This window comes from Moschus berezovskii, chromosome 1 (genome assembly GCF_049115385.1).
Source record: "Moschus berezovskii isolate FMDL1 chromosome 1, NW_MosBer_1.0, whole genome shotgun sequence".
Classification (NCBI taxonomy): Eukaryota; Metazoa; Chordata; class Mammalia; order Artiodactyla; family Moschidae; genus Moschus; species Moschus berezovskii.
Window position 1 is genome coordinate 105,725,891 of NC_142460.1, and position 21,948 is coordinate 105,747,838.

Consider the following 21,948-nt stretch of genomic DNA (forward strand, 5'->3'; position numbering starts at 1 on the left):
GAAAATAAAACCTGAATGCCTATCATCAGGAGAATGGACAAACTGTGACTGTCCATAGGATGGGATACAACTCAGCAATAAAAATCAATGAACTGCTGATGCACACAACATGGATAAATCTCAGAAGCATTATCTTGAGGGAAAGAAGCTAGACACAGAAGAATACATTCTGTATGATTGCATTATATGAGGTTTATGAACAGACAAAACTAGTCTCTATTAAAAAATCATAACAGTGGTTACCTGGAGGTTAGGAACAAAGATTGGCTAGGAAGGGACATGAATATACTTTCTATAGATGGAAATGTTCTGTATCTTGAAAAGGGTAAGGGTTACATGTTACAGGGATGTATCTATTTGCCAGAATTCATTAAAATGTATACCTCAGATTTGAGTACCTTAATATGTGTAAACTTTGTTGTTGTTCAGTTGCCAAGTCATGTCCAATTCTTTGCGACCCCATGGACTGAGTACGCCAGGTTCCCCTGTCCTTCACTGTCTTCTGGAGTTTGCGCAAACTCATGTCCATTGAGTTGGTGATGCCATCCAACCATCTCATCCTCTGTTGCTCTCTTCTCCTTCTACATGCAATCTTTTGCAGCATCAAGACCTTTTCCAGTGAGTTGGCTCTTCACATCAGGTGGCCAAAATATTGGAGCTTTTACCATGTCTCTAAAAGTAAACAGTATTTTTTTTTTTGTAAAAAATGTTTTCCTGTTTTCTCCTTGGCCAATTGTAAGTCTTACTTTGAAATATTAGTTTGAATCATACAGACGACAATTAGAAGTTTGTGTGTAGGACTTATTTATTACTTACTTACTAGATGGTTCACATTATGCCCTTTCTTTAAACCTTGGAGCTTAACATCAATAAACAAAAGCATTAAGCATGAAGAACCAAAATAAAATGCATTATGAAAAACAACCTCTTTCTGAGTATAGCGCTTTGCATGGCATAGTTCTGAAAGGTGAACTCACATGTCCCCAGGTGGTAGTTAAGTGGGATCTCAGTCAGATTGCAACAGGCAGAGAACATCCCTCATTTAGAATCATGATATGGTACTTGTACCTGATTGTTAGCAGTAGTTCAACAGATACTCTACATCAGGAGTCCCCAAACTCTGGGATATAATGCCTGATGATCTGAGGTAGAATTGAAGTAATAATATTAGAAATAAAATATGCAAAATAAATGTAATATGCTTGAATCATCCTGAACCATCCCCTAACCCTGCTGCTGCTGCTGCTAAGTCACTTCAGTCGTGTCCGACTCTGTGTGACCCCATAGACGGAAGCCCACCAGGCTCCCCCATCCCTGGGATTCTCCAGGCAAGAACACTGGAGTGGGTTGCCATTTCCTTCTCCAATGTGTGAAAGTGAAAAGTGAAAGTGAAGTCTCTCAGTCGTGTAACCCTAGTCTACAGAAAAATTATCTTCCATGAAACTGGTCCCTGGTGCCAAAAAGGTTGGGGACATCCAATTCAGGATCTGAAGTATTACTGTTTATCTCTGCCAATGTATGTTGGCATACTTAAGTAATTGAATTCTATTGGTTGAAGTGTTAATTCTGTAGATTTTATTCTTAGGCAAACTGGAGAAAGGATGAGAATTGTGGCCTGGGATACATTTTCTCAAGAGCATCCTTTAAAATTTTTATATTTGTCTATTATTTGTATTTATGTATTTACTTTTTGGCCATGCCAGGCAGCATACAGGATCTTAGTTCCCCGGACAGGGATCAAACTCATAGCCCCTGCAGTGGAAGCTTAGAGTCATAACCATTGGACCACCAGGAAAGTACCGATCTTATTTTAAAATGTCCAGTGGTCTGATGTATATCTTATGAAGTGATTTCTCTAAAAAAAGAAAATACATTCTAATTCTCACTGATGTTAGGATTTCCCTCTCTATCTGGTTTCCTCATCCCCCAGTTTCCTGAGGAAGAGATTTGGTCATCTGTTGGGCCTATAATCCTGTGAACACTCTCCAATCCAAAGGATAAACTGTCAGCAATGAAATGCCCTTGAGTGAACTTCAGAGAGATTAGCCAGGAGAAAGGATTAAGCATGTTTCTGTAAGTGCAGTGCTGAGAGAGGAGTGAGGAGAGGGCAGTGGCAGCACTTCCGGAATACAATGGCCTCCTGGTGTACGCGTTGTGGGCAGCAAGACCCTAGATACTTACCTTGCACCTCCGTGGGGATCACAGAGGCAGAGATGAGGGCTTACTACCATTTCCTTGGAAGTTGCATCAGGCTAGAATATATGGCAAAAAAAGGTACTGTGAGAGCAATGATGCCTTTGTCTTGTGTTTGTTATTCATCCTTGTTCTCAACAGGATTGATGGTTTAACTAACCAACTTTACATTAAAAATTACTTTGCAATACTGTCTCAAGTTTGGTAAGGAGTTTAAAAGGGACTTTTAAAGTTTAAAATATTAATCAGCTATTAACAATGTTGTAGGTGGTCATTTGGGGTTTCCCTGATGGCTCAGTGGTAAAGAATCCACCTGCCAATCCAGGAGATGTGAGATGTGGGTTCAATCCCTAGGTCAGGAAAATCCCCTGGAGAAAAGAATGGCAACCCACTCCAGTATTCTTGCTTGGGAAATCCCAAGGACAGAGGAACCTGGGGGGCTACAATCTATGGGGTCACAAAACACCCACAACTTAACAACTGAACAACAACAAAACAAAGGTGATCATTTGCTGAGAAATTCATATTAAAAAGAGATAACCAAATATTTAAAAAAAAATCAGATTGTAGGATGAAATGTGTAAGTATGAACCCATTTAAAAAGCATGTATGTATATACATATATACATACTATTATACACCCATAAGATAACTAATTTGGGGTGAAGGAATGGTAAGGAATTTTACTTTTTAGTTTTTGCTTAGTTGCAATTTTTATTTTTTGAAAAATAGCTAACACAATTGCTTTTGTAAAATGAAAATGAGGATTCAGATTATGAAATTCGTGTTCCTAAAGAAAAATGTTAAGTCTGAAGAAAAGCGTTAAATCTGAAATGCTAAGACTTCATGTTAGACACATGAGCTGATAACAAACTGGTGGTTTAAGAGTTAAAAAAGAAAAACACTTCTCTCCGTGGGCTGGGTGAGAAGGAACAGCATTTCTAAGCCTGCCTTACATAGCTTTGGAAGCCAGTAAGACAGATGCTATAAAAGCTGAAGCAGCTGCTTGTTTCTAAGACCGTTTCTTTCATGGATGGGCTTACTAGTATATTCCTCCTCACCCCTTACCCTGGCCTTTTTCTTTTTCCCTTGAAATGTTTATAATAGCAATGCATTTATCCCTGTTAGATCACAGACTAGGAAAGGTGATTAAAGCAAATGTCTTTGTTCTCATTATCTGTGCATAGAACCTGTCTCTTCACGGGAGGGGAATTACTGACTGGAGAAGTATGCTTTTAAAGCAGATTCTCCATTGTTGCAGTATACTTTCTAGTTGAGACATGATTCATGGGAGGGCTACTATATATTTGCTATTTAAGAAAAGAACAACTTGTTTATCAGATTTTGCTATCCATTCTTAAAACACATAGGTGCTCACCTGAGCATGCACACAAATCCTTGTAAGGACATGAATTCAGGTGTAAATTATTGCCCTAATTTTACTAGAGTTGAATCCTAAGAGCTTTACAGTCTTGTTGATCATGAGAGAGGAAGTAATATGAAAGATGAATAGGAAGAGTTCTGAATCCTAAACTTGCAGCATTACAAATACTACTGTTGCTTTTCTTTCTTTCCCCATTATAAAAGGTTGTGAAATATTTCTCTACATACTTCGGCGGTCAGTTGTTTCATTCTGTGACTCAAGACAACAAAAGTCTGAGTCTCTTAATGCAAGTTTTATGAGTATCTAAACAGCCTTTCTGAGAGTAATGCAATCTTATGTTCGTGCGATGCTGTCAGTAGACTCCTTGGTATAATACTGATTCCTTGGGGCTAAGGAATGAAACTCAAGAGATGACACACTGATTAAAAAAAATGCTTATCAAGACCCATATTTTATTTAATTGCTGCAGACCAGGGAGAGTCAAAAATTAGGGGTTTGCTTTTTCACTGGCTATTCCCCCCCTCACCTTTTTTTTTCTTTTTAGAAGAAAACGTACTTAAAGTATTAGAAAGTGAATGCATACCTGTAAGTTTGGCAACACCAACTGCTATTGTAGTTCTTTAGCTGCTAAGTCGTGTCTGATTCTTGCGGCTCCATAGACTGTAGCCCACCGGGCTCCTCTGTCTGTGGGGTTCTCCTGGCAAGAATATTGGAGTGGGTTAACATTTCCTCCTCCAGGGGATCTTCCCAGACTAGGTATCAAACCCACATTCCGCATCGCCTACATTGGCAGGCGGATTCTTTACCCCTGAGCCACCAGGGAAGTCACCGACTGCTGTAACAGCTTCTAAATTACATTGGATTAATACACTCCACTACAGTGTCCCTTGGAGAGGGAAATGGCAACCCACTCCAGTGCTCTTGCCTGGAAAATTCAATGGATGGAGGAGCCTGGTAAGCTACAGTCCATGGGATTGCAAAGAGTCGCACACGACTGAGCAACTTCAGTGTCCCTGGCTGAGTGGCTCTTTTCCCTCAGAGTATTTCAGGGACCCTGCCTACTTCTGTCTTGTGGTTCTGTTAGCTGCTAGCTCAGAATTGTCACCTTGTAGCCTGCAGATAGGGAAAGAGACAGTGGTGAAGACACACCTATTTCTAAAATGCCCCAGCTCTTCATTTTTGTTCATTTCCCACTGGCATTCACTGGCTACTTGGCAAGAACTGGAGGTGGGGAGGTTGAGTGAGAGATGTTCCTGGCCGGACAGCTGCTTTCCAGTGATAATGCCACTGTATGCAGGAGGAACTGTGAATGTTGAGTGGGGAGCTATCCATCTTTGCATCAGGATCTAATAGCAAAAACATTCAAATATAGAAGTCCCTCTATACACATATATGTAAACAACGTAAGTGATTACATTTTTTACTGTATCTTGCTTTATTTTTTTAAAACAATACGGTTTGAACTTTTTTTCTGGTTAGTATGTATAGATCTATCTGATTGTATTTAATGGCTCTCTAGTATTCTGGTGGGCTGCAGTCCATGGGGTCGCTAAGAGTTGGACACAACTTGACTTTCACTTTTCACTTTCATGCATTGGAGAAGGAAATGGCAACCCACTCCAGTGTTCTTGCCTGGAGAATCCCAGGGACGGCGGAGCCTGGTGGGCTGCCGCCTATGGAGTCGCACAGAGTCGGACACGACTGAAGCGACTTAGCAGCAGCAGCAGCAGCAGTATTCTGTTGTCTGGGTATTTCATCTTTTATTTAACCAGTCCCTTATTAGTGGACATTTGCCCTAGAGGAATAATACCATAATAAACATTTTAGTACTCACTTATCTTGCACTTATGATAAAATCTCCTTAGATTAAATTCCCAGACATGGAAATTCTTTGCCAGAAGACTGCATATTAAACACTCTGACAGATATTTCTAAACTGATAAACATTTTTAAAAAGTACCAATTATTTATGGGCTTCCCTGGTGATCCAGTGGTTAAGAATCTGTCTTGCAATGCAGGAGACCCTAGTTCAATCCCTGGTCCAGGAAGGTCCCACATTCTGAGGGGCAAGTAAGCCCTTGAGCCACAACTGTTGAGCCTGTTCTCTGGAACCCATGAGCCTCAACAGCTGAGTCCACATGCAGCAACTCCTGAAGCCCATGCTTTAGAGCCTGTGCTTCGCAGCAAGAGAAGCCACTGCTATAAGAAGTCTGTGCACTGCTAGTAGAGAGTAGTTCCCACTTTCCACAATTAGAGAAAGCCCACACACAGCAACAAAGACCCAGCACAGCCCCTCAAAATTACTTATTTATACTTTCACCTATAGAGAATCTGCCTACAGCGTTACCAACTCTGTATGTTATCTATCTTTAAAAAATCACCTTTCCATCAGGCAGAAAAGACCTCATTCTGCTTTAATTTACATTTATTAGTGAGGTTAAACATTATATATACAAACATATTCATTGGCTGTATTTATTCTGTGAATTGTCTGTTCTCAGGCTATGCCTGACGTATATTTCCTGTGGTCATTGTTACAAATCACCACAAACTTGATGGCTTAAAACAACAAAAATTTATTTTCTCATAGTTCTAGAGGCCAGAAGTCCAGAATCAAGGTACTCGCCCCACCTGACCCTCCACTCCTCTAGGGGCTCTAGAGGAAGTTCAGTGTCTGGTCTCTTTCAGTCTCTGATGGCTCCAGGTATTTTTATTGGTTTGTGGCTGCATCATTCCAATCTCTGTCTTCATGGTCTTCTCCTGTTCCCCTCTCTCTTATATGATTTCATTCTGGGCATGGGACAATTCACAAGAGGCTCTTCCTCTCAAGAGCATTAGTTACATCTTCAAAGACCCTTTTTCCAAACAAGGTAATGTTCACAGGTATTGAGGATTCAGTTCAGTTCAGTTCAGTCGCTCAGTTGTGTCTGACTCTTTGAGACCCCATGAATCGCAGCACGCCAGGCCTCCCTGTCCATCACCAACTCCATCACCAACTTACCCAAACTCATGTCCATAGAGTTGGTGATACCATCCAGTCATCTCATCCTCTGTCGTCCCCTTCTCCCTTTAGGAATGGCTGTATCTTTTTTCTTTTTGAAGAGAGGAGACTATCCAACCCACTCTACCTATTTCTTGTTAATTTTATTAATGTAAGAGCTCCTTATATTCTAGGGAAATAAGCCTTTTATTAGCCACATGTGCTGTAAAGTTTTCCAGTTTGTTACATTCCTTTTGAGTTTGTTAAAGGTGTGTTTGGCTTGCCAAAGTCGTTTACAAATTAGTTAACACAGTCTTTTCTTTTTTTTAACTTAGTCTTTTACTGAAATTTGTCACCTTTTGAAAGACTGTTCAAATTCCAGGATTATAAAAATGTTCTCTCATATTTTAGTGTTTTTGTCATTTCATTATTTAATGAATCAATAATGGCTGGAGTTTATTTTGATGTAAGAAGTGAAATTTGGATACAATTAAAAATTTTTGACAATAATAAAATACCTTTATATAGCACCTACTATATATTAAGGACTTCCCTGGTGGCTCAGATGGTAAAGTGTCTTGCTTACAATGTGGGAGACCTGGGTTCGATCCCTGGGTCAGGAAGATCCTCTGGAGAAAAAATGGCAACTCACTCCAGTACTCTTGCCTGGAAAATCCCATGGACAGAGGAACGTGATGGGCTACAGTCCACAGGGTCACAAAGAGTCAGACACGACTGAGTGACTTCACCATGTATTAAAATATATTAAAATATTTTTTCTTTTAGTTTTCTAACATTAACTCAGTTCTTACAACAACCTTCCTAGGTGGATGTATTATAATTTCCCCCATTTTCAGATCAGGAAGTCTAAGGCACAGGGAAGTTCATTGACTTGCTTGCGATTATTCTGGTATATGTGGCAGAGCCAGGGTTTGAATTCAGGCATTGTGTACTGAGGTAATTACCTCTTTGCTTTATACCCTTTTGGCTTACAAAAGGTTTCCTAGGACTTTCAGATAATGAGGGAATCTTTAATCTCCCTCTTGCCCCATGGGAAATGCTGATTTTTTTTCTTTTTCCTTTTTTTTTTTTTGCCACACCAGGTGGCTTGTGGGATCTTAGTTTCCTGACAAGGGATTCGAACCTGTGCCCCCTGGAGTGGGAGCTCAGAATCTTAACCACAGGACCACCAGGGAAGTCCTGGGAAATGCCACTTTTATCATATACTACATTCCTATTTATATTTCAATCTAATTCTAATTTCCTTTCTGCTCCTGAGTTCTTCCAAGCGCATAACAAGTTCTATCAAACTTAGTTCACAGTGAAAGAGAAAGAGGTCACATGATTATCAGTGGGGAATTTACAAGCAGTATTTCAAACCAAATCACCAATAAGTGGGAGTAATGTGGGTGTTCGAGAATAATGTGTTGCAGCATCATTAAGATCATGGCTCAAAGGACTGAATGATAAACTTAATTGGCTTCTGTTGAATCTGTTATATACAAATTGATTTCACATGCTATTTTAATTAAATTAGATATGTAAATTAAATATGTAAAGCATCATCAGTGAAAGAAATTAATAGTCAATCTAAGGAAGAAATGGAAATTTTTATTCAAGCCAACCTTGGGACTATAACCAGGAGACAGTCTCTCAGAGAGCTTTGAGAACTGTTCTGAAGAGATAAGAGGGGGTAAGGCTAGTATATATACGATTTTGATGAAGGTCAAGCCTTCATCTTGGTAGAAGGTTACTGCTATTTGCGAGGAACAGATATCTTAGTTAATGGTTTTAGTGCTTTTCTAAGTATGAGAAGATGAAAGAACCAGATGCATAAAATTTTCTCCTGGAAATAGTTAACTATCTGAGGGCCAGTTCTTTCAGTTTTCCTAAAGCACAAAGAAGGTCCTCATCTTCGCCTTGAATTCCTTTCAGGGTATATTGTAGGTCAGTGACTAATAACTTGATTCTTGTAGGATTGAATGGTGGACAATATTCTTTATTTTACAATCCCTTTCCTTTCAGTCTTAATTTTAACCAAGGCTTGGAAGGCATTTCATGACCAATTTGTCCCACGACATTAAGAATACTCATTCTTAGGTCAGGCATGGATTTTGTTGATAGGCCACTCAACATACTTTACGACTAGGCCATCATAACAAGAGCTAAGATCCTCTGGGTCTGCTGTCTTACTAGTCTGTTATGGTTCCCTCTTATTGCTTTATCCCATATCTAGAGTTACACTAGTACAATCATTGATCTTATAGAACTGTATACTTGGTCAATGGTTTCAAGTTGCCTAATCACACATTTGGTAATGCAAGAAAAGATAATCTTGTAAAATAGGCACAATAAAAGTAATATAACTAGTAACATTGAAAAAGCAAGAGAACCAGAAAAACATCTACTTCTGCTTTATTGACTATACCAAAGCCTTTGACTGTGTGGATCACAACAAACTGTGGAAAATTCTTAAAGAGATGGGAATGCCAGACCACCTTACCTGTCTCCTGAGAAATCTGTATGCAGGTCAAGAAGCAACAGTTAGAACTGGACATGGAACAACAGACTGGTTCCAAATAGGGAAAGGAGTACGTCAAGGTTGTATATTGTCACCCTGCTTATTTAACTTATATGCAGAGTATGTCATGCAAAATGCTGGGCTGGATGAAGCACAAGCTGGAATCAAGATTGCCAGGAGAAATATCAATAACCTCAGATATGCAGACGACACCACCCTTATGGCAGAAAGTGAAGAAGAACTAAAAAGCCTGTTGATGAAAGTGAAAGAGAAAGTGATAAAAGTTGACTTAAAGCTGAACATTCAGAAAACTAAGATCATGGCATCCAGTTCCATCACTTCATGGCAAATAGATGGGGAAACAATGGAAACAGTGACAGACTCTATTTTTTGGCTCCAAAGTCATTGAAGATGGTGACTGCAGCCATGAAATTAAAAGGCGCTTGCTCCTTGGAAGAAAAGCTATGACCAAGACAGCATGTTAAAAAGCAGAGACATTACTTTGTCAACAAAGGTCTGTCTAGTCAAAGCTATGTTTTTTCCAGTAGTCATGTATGGATGTGAGAGTTGGACTGTGAAGAAAGCTGAGTGCCAAAGAATTGATGCTTTTGAATTGTGGTGTTGAGAAACTCTTGAGAGTCCCTTGGACTGCAAGGAGATCCAACTAGTCCATCCTACAGGAAATCAGTCCTGAATATTCATTGGAAGGACTGATGTTGAAACTGAAACTCCAATTCTTTGGCCACTTGATGTGAAGAACTGACTCATTGGAAAAGTCCTTGGTGCTGGGAAAGATTAAAGGCAGGAGGAGAAGGGGAAGACAGAGGATGAGATGGTTGGATGGCATCACCAACTTGATGGACATGAGTTTGAGCAAGCTTCGGGAGTTGGTGATGGATGGGGAGGCCTGGCATGCTGCGGTTCATGGGGTCACAAAGAGTCTGACATGACTGAGCGACTGAACGAGAACTGAACTGGACATTAATAAGGTCATAAGTAAGTATTTAAGCTAAGAACTCCCATTAGGTGCTTGCAGCCCAGTGTCTGCCCAGGTGACTAATCTGTTCTGCTCCAGTTGCTGTCTTTAAGGGAAATGATATATTGACATTGTATGCACAGAGTTCACCAAAGATGTCTGCACAGACAAGGTTACAGGATTGAGAAAGGAATGTTATTGTCTAAGGAGTTTTATATCTGGCTCCATAGAAGAAAAGTTGATCTTTAAGGCTGAGCAAGTTTTTCTGCTATTGGTGAGGTCTGGTTAAGGCATAAGAAATGCCAGAAGGGAGAGAGGAGGCCAAAGGGCAGGGAAAAACTTTTACATTTAAATTTTTCATGTACAATATGAATTTTTATTTTATCAGCATGTAGCACAGTGCTCAGTAGGTAGAAAGTGCTCAATAAATGGTAATAATAGTCATAACAGTCTTCCAGAAGGAGATATTATTATTATTCATTCCCATCTTATGGAGGGAGAACCTGAAGATCGAGGAGCTGGTTAGTGACAGAGCTGGGATGCAAGTCCAGTTTTTTTCATTCTACTTTCATAGTACCTGAATGAATAAATACACTGAGAGAGGAGGGAAGGGATGTTTAGCCAGAGCCTTCAGGGCTTTTTCTTAAGCAAAAATAAAATTATCCATTTATTGCTCAAATGTATAAGGTCATACTATTTTGATTCCTTTGTGTTAAGATATTTTTCCCTCTTAAGTGCTTTAGAAAGATGTGAAACTTCGGAAGAATGTATGGAAGAATGCCATGTTGAATGAGCATTCGTCATATTTTTTAGTTTTCTCATCTCATCACATTCAGTTCAGTTCAGTTCAGTTCAGTCGCTCAGTCATGTCCGACTCTCCGCGACCCCATGAATCACAGCACGCCAGGCCTCCCTGTCCATCACCAACCCCCGGAGTACACTCAAACTCATGTCCACAGAGTCGGTGATGCCATCCAGCCATCTCATTCTCCGTCGTCCCCTTCTCCTCCCGCCCCCAACCTTTCCCAGCATCAGAGTCTTTTCCAGTGAGTCAACTCGTCGCATGAGGTGGCCAAAGTATTGCAGTTTCAGCTTTAGCATCAGTCCCTCCAATGAACATCCAGGATTGATCTCCTTTAGAATGGACTGGTTGGATCTCCTTGCAGTATAAGGGACTCTCAAGAGTCTTCTCCAACACCACAGTTCAAAAGCATCGATTCTTCGACGATCAGCTTTCTTCACAGTCCAGCTCTCACATCCATACATGACCATGGGAAAAACCATTGCCTTGACTAGACGGACCTTGGTTGGCAAAGTAATGTCTCTGCTTTTTAATATACTATCAAGGTTGGTCATAACTTTCCTTCCAAGGAGCAAGCGTCTTTTAATTTCATGGCTGCAATCAGCATCTGCAGTGATTTTGGAGCCCAAAAAAACAAAGTCTGACATTAGATCATATTTTATTATTGTACCCAAGACACTGCTTCTCTCTTGAATCCCAGGCTGGGAGAGGTCCTAGAATGAGGAGGGTAGGTAAACAGTAAGGGGCCCACACTGAGCAGTAGGGTGGGAGTTGGTGCTTGAAGGAGAGGTAAAACAAGTGCCCATGGCAGGGTTGGCTTGTTTCCTAGGGTGCTGATCTTAAAATCAACACAGAAGGAAATCTAAGGTTATACCAATTCGATCTCAGTTTCAAAAATACTTTGAATATTATAGATGATCATTTTTATTGAATGATAGGAGAAGCAGTAGTGGAAAACTCAAAAGTTGCTTTTTTTGTTTGTTTCTGAGCTGCATCTTTGTAAGCAACTGGGAAGAAACATGGATAGCCGAAAGTCAGATTTCAACATGTGCTTGCTTGTCTGTTAAAGTAGCAGCATCGAGAGAGTTTGTTAGAAATGCAGAATCTCTGGGCCCACTCCACGCCTACTAAATCAGAATCTGTATTTTAAAATGCATGTGATTTATATATCATTGTAATTTGAGAGCATTGATCTGGAGCAGTATTGATTAAAATACAGGTCCTGTCACTTTGAAACCTAGTGCTAAAACTTGAAAGCCTTAAAGTGGGGAGGGATCAAGTATTTTCACAGATTTTCTTTATTTCCTGCAGGGCTTTGATTGCTTTTTATTCAGTATACCACAGGTGCAGAGCTGGTTTGCCTCTCCTGGAGTTATGAAGGACTACAGAAAGTGAAAGTGAAAGTCACTCAGTCATGACCAACTCTATGTGACCCCGTGGACTATACAGTCCATGGAATTCTCCAGGCCAGAATACTGGAGTGGGTAGCCTTTCCCTTCTCCAGGGGATCTTCCGAACCCAGGGTTTGAACCCAGGCCTCCTGCACTGCGGGTGGGTTCTTTACCAGCTGAGCCACAGGGAAGCCCAAGAATACTGGAGTGGGTAGTCTATCCCTCTCCAGTGGATCTTCCCGACCCAGGAATTGAACCGGGGTCTCCTGCATTGCAGGCAGATTCTTTGCCAACTGAGCTATCAGGAAAGCCCTGAGGGGAACATTATCTTCATCTACTGTTGCTAAGGAAACTCTTTGCATAAAAACTTCCACCTTGGTGCAGTGCTTGTCTCATGCAAGGGCACAATGTGGGATGTCAACAGTAATCAAGAAGCTTAAACTTTTTTTTGGTAATGAAAAAATAAAAGAGATTTGGATAAGCGTTCAAAAACAGAAATCCTTATACCTAATAATATCTCATCACTTCTCAAAGCAATTTTAAATCACCATTTGCAGATCCTGGTGCAAATGGTGCAAATAGAGGCCCACAAGCCACAGTTAAATAAAATGTACTGTTTTATTTTTTTCCTTGACAAATGTACCCCACAAGAACAAGATTTAAAATATGCAAAGAGGTATGGATTTTATATGAGTAAAAATCAGAAAATAGCAAAGATGAATACACTGAATTATTGCACACATCTGAGTGTTGTGTTGATGGGCCAGTGAAATTTGGATGAATCATAAAGAGATCTCTAATCCGTAAGTCATTATTTTTTTCTCATCATGTCAGCAAACACACTATTGTTTTAATTGAGATTTTCACATAAGTTGAACTCCACTGAGAGCAGAGATCTAAACTGAATGTGATCTAAGTAAAATGTAATTGTGTTTAAGGAGTTTGAATTCTGAATATATTTGCATCATTAATTGGAAGGAAAAATGTGAGAATGTTGATGGTTGGTAGTGCTTGTTTCATTATGTAAGAATCTCCAGCATTCATGCCATGTGAGAGGAAGACTTTGACAAGCTAATTAATTTGTTTTTTCTCTTACCTAAGCACTTCCGCTGCTCCAGTCCTCCCAGCACTCTGAAGCGGTATCTGTCCCTGACATCAGCAGTGGCACAGCCCACAAGCCATCATAGCATTTGGATACAGTTCGCCTTTTCTTTTGAGGCTATAGACCAAGACATGTGGTGGTGTTTTCCCCTGGGGCCCCAATGGTGTTGAGAGTAGCTGTTCAGGGTACAATGTGCCCTACCAGTACTGAGTTCTGGGTCATGAGAACAGAGGTACCTGTGTGATATTTAATGTATAGGTCTATGGGAGGGAGGGCTACAGGGCTTGGGACAGGGGACAAGGAAACTTCCTAGGGGGATGGAAATGTTTCCTATCTTGATCTTTTCCATGGTTGCATTAATGTATGTGTCAAAATTCATCAAACTGTACACTTAAGATTTGCTTATTGTACTGGATAGAAATTGTACTTCAATAAAGTCCTATTAGCATAAAAAATAAAGGTTACAGAGTGTACTTTTCTCCATGTAAACTGAAGAGGGTAACCATAGGATCTCACACAACTCTTTTGTATATTCCTTTCTCAGATGCCTGTATCCATGTGCGCACACACATACCACATGCTTTCTTCTTTCTTTTTGACACTGGCTTCAATCTTACCATACATATGATTCTTTTGTTCTTGAAATTATATCTTAAATCTTTTTCTATGAACATGATATTCATAATTACATCACGATTCTTCCATTTTTGTCACTTTTATAGGTAATATTCTAGTCTACATTTTTATGTGCAGCGTTTTTATTTTGTTGTTTTCTCATTCTATATATTTCCAGATATAGAATGAATAGGTAAAAGATTATGACGATTTTGATGACTGTGTATTGAGGCTCTGTATTATAATGGTTAAGATGTTGGGCTTTGGAGTTTAGAATGAACTGGGTTCAAATTCTCATTCTGCTTGACCTTGGACCAGCAAATCTAATTGCATATTGCTTGCTGTTAGAGTTGTTTTGCAGAGAAGGCAATGGCCCCCCACTCCAGTACTCTTGCCTAGAAAATCCCATGGACTGTGGAGCCTGGTAAGCTGCAGTCCATGGGGTCACTAAGAGTTGGACACGACTGAGCGACTTCACTTTCACTTTTCACTTTCATGCATTGGAGAAGGAAATGCAACCCACTCCAGTGTTCTTGCCTGGAGAATCCCAGAGACAGGGGAGCCTGGCGGGCTGCCGTCTATGGGGTCACACAGAGTCAGACATGACTGAAGCAACTTAGCAGCAGCAGCAGAGTTGTTTTGAGGATTAAATAAATTTATATATATATATATGGGGTTTGGTATGTAATCTCTGCAATCATCAGTGGGTAAAATATTGTGAAACTAGTTTCCAAAAGGATACTACCAGCTTTACTCCCAAGGCTATGCAGAAGTACTAGTTTTCCAACATACCTCCAGCATTGTATGTTGCTTTAAGGTGAAATGAGATATTCTATTGCTCTTTTAATTACATTATTTGACTACTAGAAGTTGGACATTTTTTAGTGTTTTTGGTTTTTAAAATCTTCTAAATTTCTCCTTAAAAAATTCTCTCATCTGCTTTTCAAGTGCCTCTTCTTCAATGTTAACTCATGGACAGGACTTCAGTACTAATTCATCTGGTTCAGGTTAAGTATTGCTATAGCACAGGACTCAGTAAAAGAAGGAAAATGAGTTTGTGTTCTTTCTAACATAGCCAGTAAGGGAAGTGAGGGACTTCCCTGGTGGTCCAGAGGTTAAGAATCCATCTTCCAATGCAGAGGATGTGGGTTCGATCCCTGGTCAGGACACTAAGATCCCACATGCCACCTGCATGCTACAGCTAATGAGGACCCAGTGCAGTCAAAAAGAAAAAAAGAAGAGAGAGAGAGAGACAAGTGAAACACAGTATGATGCCATGGTGGCTTTTTGTACCAACCTAGCAGCTGATTTCTCAGAGCCTCTGGTCTATAAGTATTTTCTCAGGAGTCAAGTCTGTTCTAGTTGCAGGGCTAGGAGGATGGAATGGCAAGAGGAGTTTCATTTTTGTGCTAGGTGCATTCCTTTTTTGTCATTATTAACTAAAAACTGAGTTATCTGTAAAGTGTCTTGTGAGGGCTGGCTCAGAGCTAATGCTCTCATTAGTGTCATGAACAGTGGCTGAATGGAGATCCTGGTCCCATTCCTAGTTCAGCTATCAGCGAATCCTTCCATCCTTTCTGCCTGCCAGATTCTCTGGGCAAAGTAGACATGTAGCACGGTCTGTCAAAACAGGGTCTTCCTTCTTGGGTCAGATCATACGTTTTCCCCTTATTAATTTTGTCATTCAGTCACTAAGTCGTGTCCGACTCTTTGCAGCCCCATGAACTGCAGCATGCCAGGCTTCCCTGTCTTCACTGTCTCCTGGAGTTTGCTTAAACTCATGTCCATTGAGTCAGTGATGCCATCCAGCCGTCTCATCCTCTGTTACCCACTTCTCCTGCCCTCAGTCTTTCCCAGCATCAGCGTCTTTTCCAGTGAGTCAGTTCTTCGCATCAGGTGGCCAAAATATTGGAGTTTCAGCTTCAGCATCAGTCCTTCCAATGAATATTCAGGACTGATTTCCTTTAGGATTGACTGGTTGGATCTCCTTGCTGTCCAAGGGATTCTCAAGAATCTTCACCAGCACCACAGTTTGAAAGCATCAATTCTTTGGTGCTCAGCCTTCTTTATAGTCCAAAAAGGCTTGGGCTCACATATAGTCACATACAGTCTCACATCTGTACATGACTATTGGAAAAGACCATAGTTTTGACTATACGGACATTTGTTGGCAAAGTGATGTCTCTGACTTTTAATACACTCTCTAGATTTGTCATGGCTTTCCTTCCAAGGAGCAAGCATCTTTTAATTTCATGACTAGTTTATTTATTTATGTTTTGGTTCCTATTTCCTCAGACCATACTTGAGTCTTTTAAATCCCAGTGTGACCCAAGTCTCAGAACAGCAAGAACATAGGCTAAGTGTTTCATTGCCCTTTATTTCTTGCTAGTTGCAACAGTTAAACTGCATCAGGTGTTATCAGCCTCCTGCCCTCTGCCCTGAGGAGGAGGTTGTAGTCAGTAGTAAGGGTCCTGCCCCAAAGTCTGTATTGCTCTCAGACAGGGGTTGGGGGTGGCTGGGGCGTGGTGAACAACAAAGATGTGTTGCTTGCTGCCTGTTACTGGATTCCTATGGGATGTACTGGCCTCAAAGTCCTTTGTGGATACTTCCTGAATTTTTAGAACTGAGGGTCTAGGGTAGCATATAATCACACGTTTGTATATATATCAGAGACCGAAATGGGATAAGTTTTTCCCCAGGCCTGTTTATAACTTTGCATAGGATAGAAATTGTGTTGAAATTCACTTACCACTTCCCTTTGCCTTGTGTGGGATACAAAGAGACAAACTTTACACAGTATCCAAAATAGCAAGCAGGAAGCCTCCACACAGGACCAAGGGACTTGCAGGGTGCAGCAGGTATCACCACGTCAGTGGGTTGTCACTAGCTGTGCCCAGCTGTTCCTGGAGAATGAAAAGCCATTTTATACACGTGGACTCTGAGGTTCAGCATGTTCTTGCCATGGTTGCCCAGCTAGAAACTGGCAGAAACAGCCCTCAGCACGCAGGGCTGTATGGATCTGAGGCAGCTTCCTTCTCACTGCAGGGGGAGGTGTTCCTTTAGACCAAGGAGTTCCTGCACTCCCTTCCCTGCCCCAGCTCTACAGGAGTGTGTAGCACGGCCTGCCAGCAGCAAGGGCTGGTCTTATGTGTCTATCCTGGTACAGAGCATGAATGAGGCTGAACCGAGCATGGCACACAGGTGTTCAGTTCAGTTCAGTTCAGTCACTCAGTCGTGTCCGACTCTCCGCGACCCCATGAATCACAGCACGCCAAGCCTCCCTGTCCATCACCAACTCCCGGAGTTCACTCAAACTCATGTCCACAGAGTCGGTGATGCCATCCAGCCATCTCATTCTCTGTCATCCCCTTCTCCTCCCGCCCCCAACCTTTCCCAGCATCAGACTCTTCTCCAGTGAGTCAACTCGTCGCATGAGGTGGCCAAAGTATTGCAGTTTCAGCTTTAGCATCAGTCCTTCCAATGAACACCCAGGACTGATCTCCTTTAGAATGGACTGGTTGGGTCTCCTTGCAGTACAAGGGACTCTCAAGAGTGTTAGGCATTACTAAAAGCCAGTGTCTGAGGTCACACCTCCATGTGCTCAGTCAGCACTGAGTTTGAGAAAACTTCATGCTCTGTTGCAGCAGGCCAGCTTGGGTTATGAGGTCCCTTCACTGAGACCTAGGAAGTCTTCAAGGATAACCATGCCACTCTCAGCAAAACTGGGGCCACAGTCAAATCGGCTCATTTCTATTCTTGGAAAAACAAATCGTCAATTTTAGTATTGTTCCTTTTGTAACCATAGGAGGCAGGTGAGAACATCTTTTTGGAGTGCTGGGCAATTTCCAAGATGAGAGACACCAGTCAACATCTCAGGAGTGGCAGAAGTCAGTGCTCCTCTAGGCCGAGGGGTCTAGAAACTCCATCACGCTTGCCTTCTTGCTGCTGCTGCTAAGTCACTTCAGTCGTGTCTGACTCTGTGCAACCCCCTAGACGGAAGCCTACCAGGCTCCCCCGTCCCTGGGATTCTCCAGGCAAGAACACTGGAGTGGGTTGCCATTTCCTTCTCCAATGTGTGAAAGTGAAAAGTCAAAGTGAAGTCGCTCAGTCGTGTCCGACCCTTAGCGACCCCACGGACTACAGCCAACCAGGCTCCTCCATCCATGGGATTTTCTAGGCAATAGTACTGGAGTGGCTTGCCATTGCCTTCTCCGCGCTTGCCTTCTTAGAGTCATGTAATCCAGGGCTGACCCAGGCTCCACACTGAAATTGTTGTGTGACCACAAGCAAGGTCAGAATCTTTCCATTTCTTCACTTAAAAAATGAGATGGGACAGGGGATGGTTAGCTTAACTCACTTCTATAGTTTCTTTCAGATCTTTCCTCTTTAATTTAAAATGTTTATACTGGGGGACTTCCCTAGTGGTCCAGTGGCTAAGACTGCATGTTCCCAATGCAGGTGGCATGGGTTCGATCCCTGGTCAGGGAACTAGATCCCATGTGCCACAATTAAGAGTTCACATGCCACAGCTGAAAGAGTCCATGTGCCACAACTAAGACCTGGGGCAGCCAAATAAACAAACAAATGTTAAAATTAAAATGTTTACTTTAAAGCACACCTCAAATATTGAGGTAAAATAATAAATTGCATCTTATGATCTTGGTTTTTCTCTGGGGTCACTTTCCCTTAAATAGACTGCCTCAGGTATGGAAAAATAACAACACAGGTCACTGGGAGTTTGTAATCTGAAAAACTCTTCAATTGTATAACTATTTCTGCTTAAACTTTCTATGCTGTTGTCCAGTTGTAACTTAAATTTTATTATGGAAATAGAAATATATGCAAAAGAATTGTATAATGAACTGCCAAGGACCCATCAAACAGCTTCAACAATTATCCACATTTTGTCAATCTGGTTTCATCCCCCCCCAAACCCCACCTGCCATCTCCCACTCCTTGTAGTTTTTGGCAGAAGGGAATTCTGGAATATTTTCAAGCAGATCTCAGACTTCATATCTTTTTACTGTTAGAAGTTTTACTTTGTGAATCTAACAGAGAAGGCCCTTCCCGTTTTGTAAAATGGTGACTTTAGTGTTGTTACTGCATGCAGACTGATTGTAGCAGGCAACACCTGTGACAGTGATACGGGAGTCTTTGAATTTTTAGTGAATTTAGAGTGGAAAGCGTATTGGGTTTACCTCCCTCCAGAAAAAGTGATGGAATTCACTGAAAAGCATCTTGGGGTTTGAATAGCACCACCCCTTATATGGCACCCCACTCCAGTATTCTTGCCTGGAAAATGCCATGGATGAAGGAGCCTGGTGGGCTACAGTCCATGGGGTCACTAAGAGTCTGACACGACTGAACGATTTCACTTTCACTTTTCACTTTCATGCACTGGAGAAGGAAATGGCAACCCACTCCAGTGTTCTTGCCTGGAGAATCCCAGGGATGGGGGAGCCTGGTGAGCTGCTGTCTATGGGGTCACATAGAGTCGGACACGACTGAAGCGACTTACAGCAGCAACAACCCCTTCTAAGACTTTCAGAAAGCAAATATAGGAAAGGCCTTTCCAGAGTGATGGACAGAGCTAGTGTTTGTGTAGCATCTACTAGGTACATCTCCATATGCATCATCTGTAACCTACACACCAAAGCTGAGAAGTGAAAACCAAGGCTTTGGGAGAAGCTTCCCAAATATTACCTTCCGATTGATCAGTATTAGAAAATCACATTACCCTGTCTCCATGCCAAAACACTTGAGATAACCTGTTTAGCTTCAACATACAAAGTTATTTGGTTTGTGCCTTAATCTAACCTGATGTTTACTGCTGTAGAAACAATAACTAGTTCGTTTCTTGAGGTTCCCTTGGAAATAGTTAAATCAGGATAATAATGTCATAGGCAGAGAAAGCATGAAAATGTCTTCCTCTGCCCAGGTCAGGTTAAGAGATGCCACTCAGTCTTCCCTTCTCACTAGTCCCCTTTCCCCAAATGGGTAAAAGCAGTCTTAGTAATTATAAATCACTCTTTGGGGTTAGAGGACATTTGTAAATTTGTACTTGAAAGATTTGAATTTTTGCTTTGGAAACCTGTAACATTTGGTTCAGTGCGGAGCATCTTTATTTAAGATCCTTAAACATGTTTGCCAGTTGGAAGAGGCTCCGTGAAGTATTCTGGAAGGGAGGAAAAAAAGGAATGGAGTTGACTAAGGAGAGAGGCAGAAAGGAAGGAAGTGAGGAAAAAAATAAAAATCAAAGAACTTTTGTAAGTCCCAGATTGGTTTCCTGACCCAGTTTGAGATGAACTGTGGTTACTTTCATTGTTTGTTTTTAAAATGTCCTACAGACCCAAAGAAGTGAGCAGACCCTAAGCACCTGCCTTGGTAATGAAACCATCCTAGCAGGTTTACTGTGAAGCTACTGAAGCTTAAACTTCAGGGTTTCTTCCTTGTGTTGATCCCTCCCTAAACCTTGGGAGAGGCACTAGAAATTATTTCTGTGCTCATGTGTTTAAGCATCAAACCAGATCCATCCCTGCCTGTCAGGAATTGAGTTCTCAAGAGAATAATGTGCCCATAACCGTATCTCGATAACCACATCCCAAATTTCCCTAGTGGTGGAACTTCCCTTTCTTCCTTTAAATTCTCTTTATAATTTGCAGGAATTTAACCTGATTTGTATTTCATTTGTACAGGTGAAATTATGCAGCAGGAAATCAGGCCCTTGGTGGCAGTGGATATAATTGAACAACTTCACAGACAATTTGCCATTCTTTCAGGTAAGGTGCAAATTCATTTGCATTTCTAGATTTCATTGGGGGCGGGGGGGGGTCTCACTGGGAGGGCCCAGCCTCTTGAACTTGATTCACATTATATTCAAGTCTCAGTCATCCCCGGGCTTCCTTGGTGGTAAAGTGTCTGCCTGCAATGCAGAAGACCTGGGTTCAATTCCCCAGATGGGGAAGATCCCCTAGAGAAGGAAATGGCAACCCACTCCAATCCTCTTGCCTGGAGAATTCCATGGACGGAGGAGCCTGCTAGGCTATACAGTCCATGGGATCGCAAAGAGTCAGATTGCAAAGAGTCACACACAACTGAACCACTTCACTTCTCAGTCACCCCCAAAGCCTCACCCAGGACTAGAATGAGCTGAGGATTGTCCAGCAGGGGGAGCGTGGGATCTCATAGATGTTACTCCTCTTGCTGTTGGGTGAGATTTGATCTTTCCCAATGAATACAATTCTTTGAGGTTGTAGAGAATAGAGCTGAAAAGTTTTTGAGGAAAGAAAAAGAAATAAGTACTGACATTAGCTGCCACCATGATGTTCTTCCAATATTCTTATTGAATGCTCTACCAAGATCCAACCTTTAATCTTGGTTTTAAGAGCTCATGAATGTTGCTGAGGTAATTTGTTCTCTGAGAGATTTGTCTTTTATTCTTAGCTCTAATGGATCTAATTTAAATACATCAATTTTCATTAAGCATTTGATTAGGAATAAAGAAAGACTAACATTAATCAATGGAGAAGGCAATGGCAACCCACTCCAGTGTTCTTGCCTGGAGAATCCCAGGGATGGCGGAGCCTGGTGGGCTGCCGTCTATGGGGTCACAAAGAGTCGGAGATGACTGAAGCGACTTGGCAGCAGGCAGCAACATTAATCAAAGGCTATAAATTTCAAGAGAAGCCACTGCAATTAGAAGCCCATTTATTGCAATGAAGAGTAGCCCCCGCTCACCACAAATAGTGAAAGCCTGTATGCAGCAACAAAGACCCAAAACAATAAAAAATTAAAGAAAAAAAAATTTTTAAATGCTAGAAATTTTCTGAGCATAGGTATAACCCTGAAAATTTGCCATTACTAGAATACTATTCTTTTTTATTCTCTTAGCCCAGAGTGACATGACTTTACTGAAACTGGAAGTACAGACCAAATCCTGAATTATAGTTAAACCTTTCTTAGAAGCATGGGTTAATGAGATTAG

General features: G+C 41.3%; 1 protein-coding gene across 7 annotated transcripts in view; it reads left to right on the forward strand.

The window, feature by feature from the left end:
• Positions 1–21,948, forward strand: part of MCF2L2 (MCF.2 cell line derived transforming sequence-like 2) — a 299,932-nt gene that overhangs the window by 43,009 nt on the left and 234,975 nt on the right. For 6 of the 7 annotated variants that reach the window (XM_055409620.2, XM_055409628.2, XM_055409637.2 and 3 more), the window contains exon 2: positions 20,660–20,743. In XM_055409620.2, the coding sequence (XP_055265595.2) occupies positions 20,660–20,743 (84 nt within the window). Of the gene's footprint in view, positions 1–1,628; positions 2,275–20,659; positions 20,744–21,948 lie in introns of those variants that run through there. The other variant, XM_088838759.1, reaches the window with a different exon arrangement.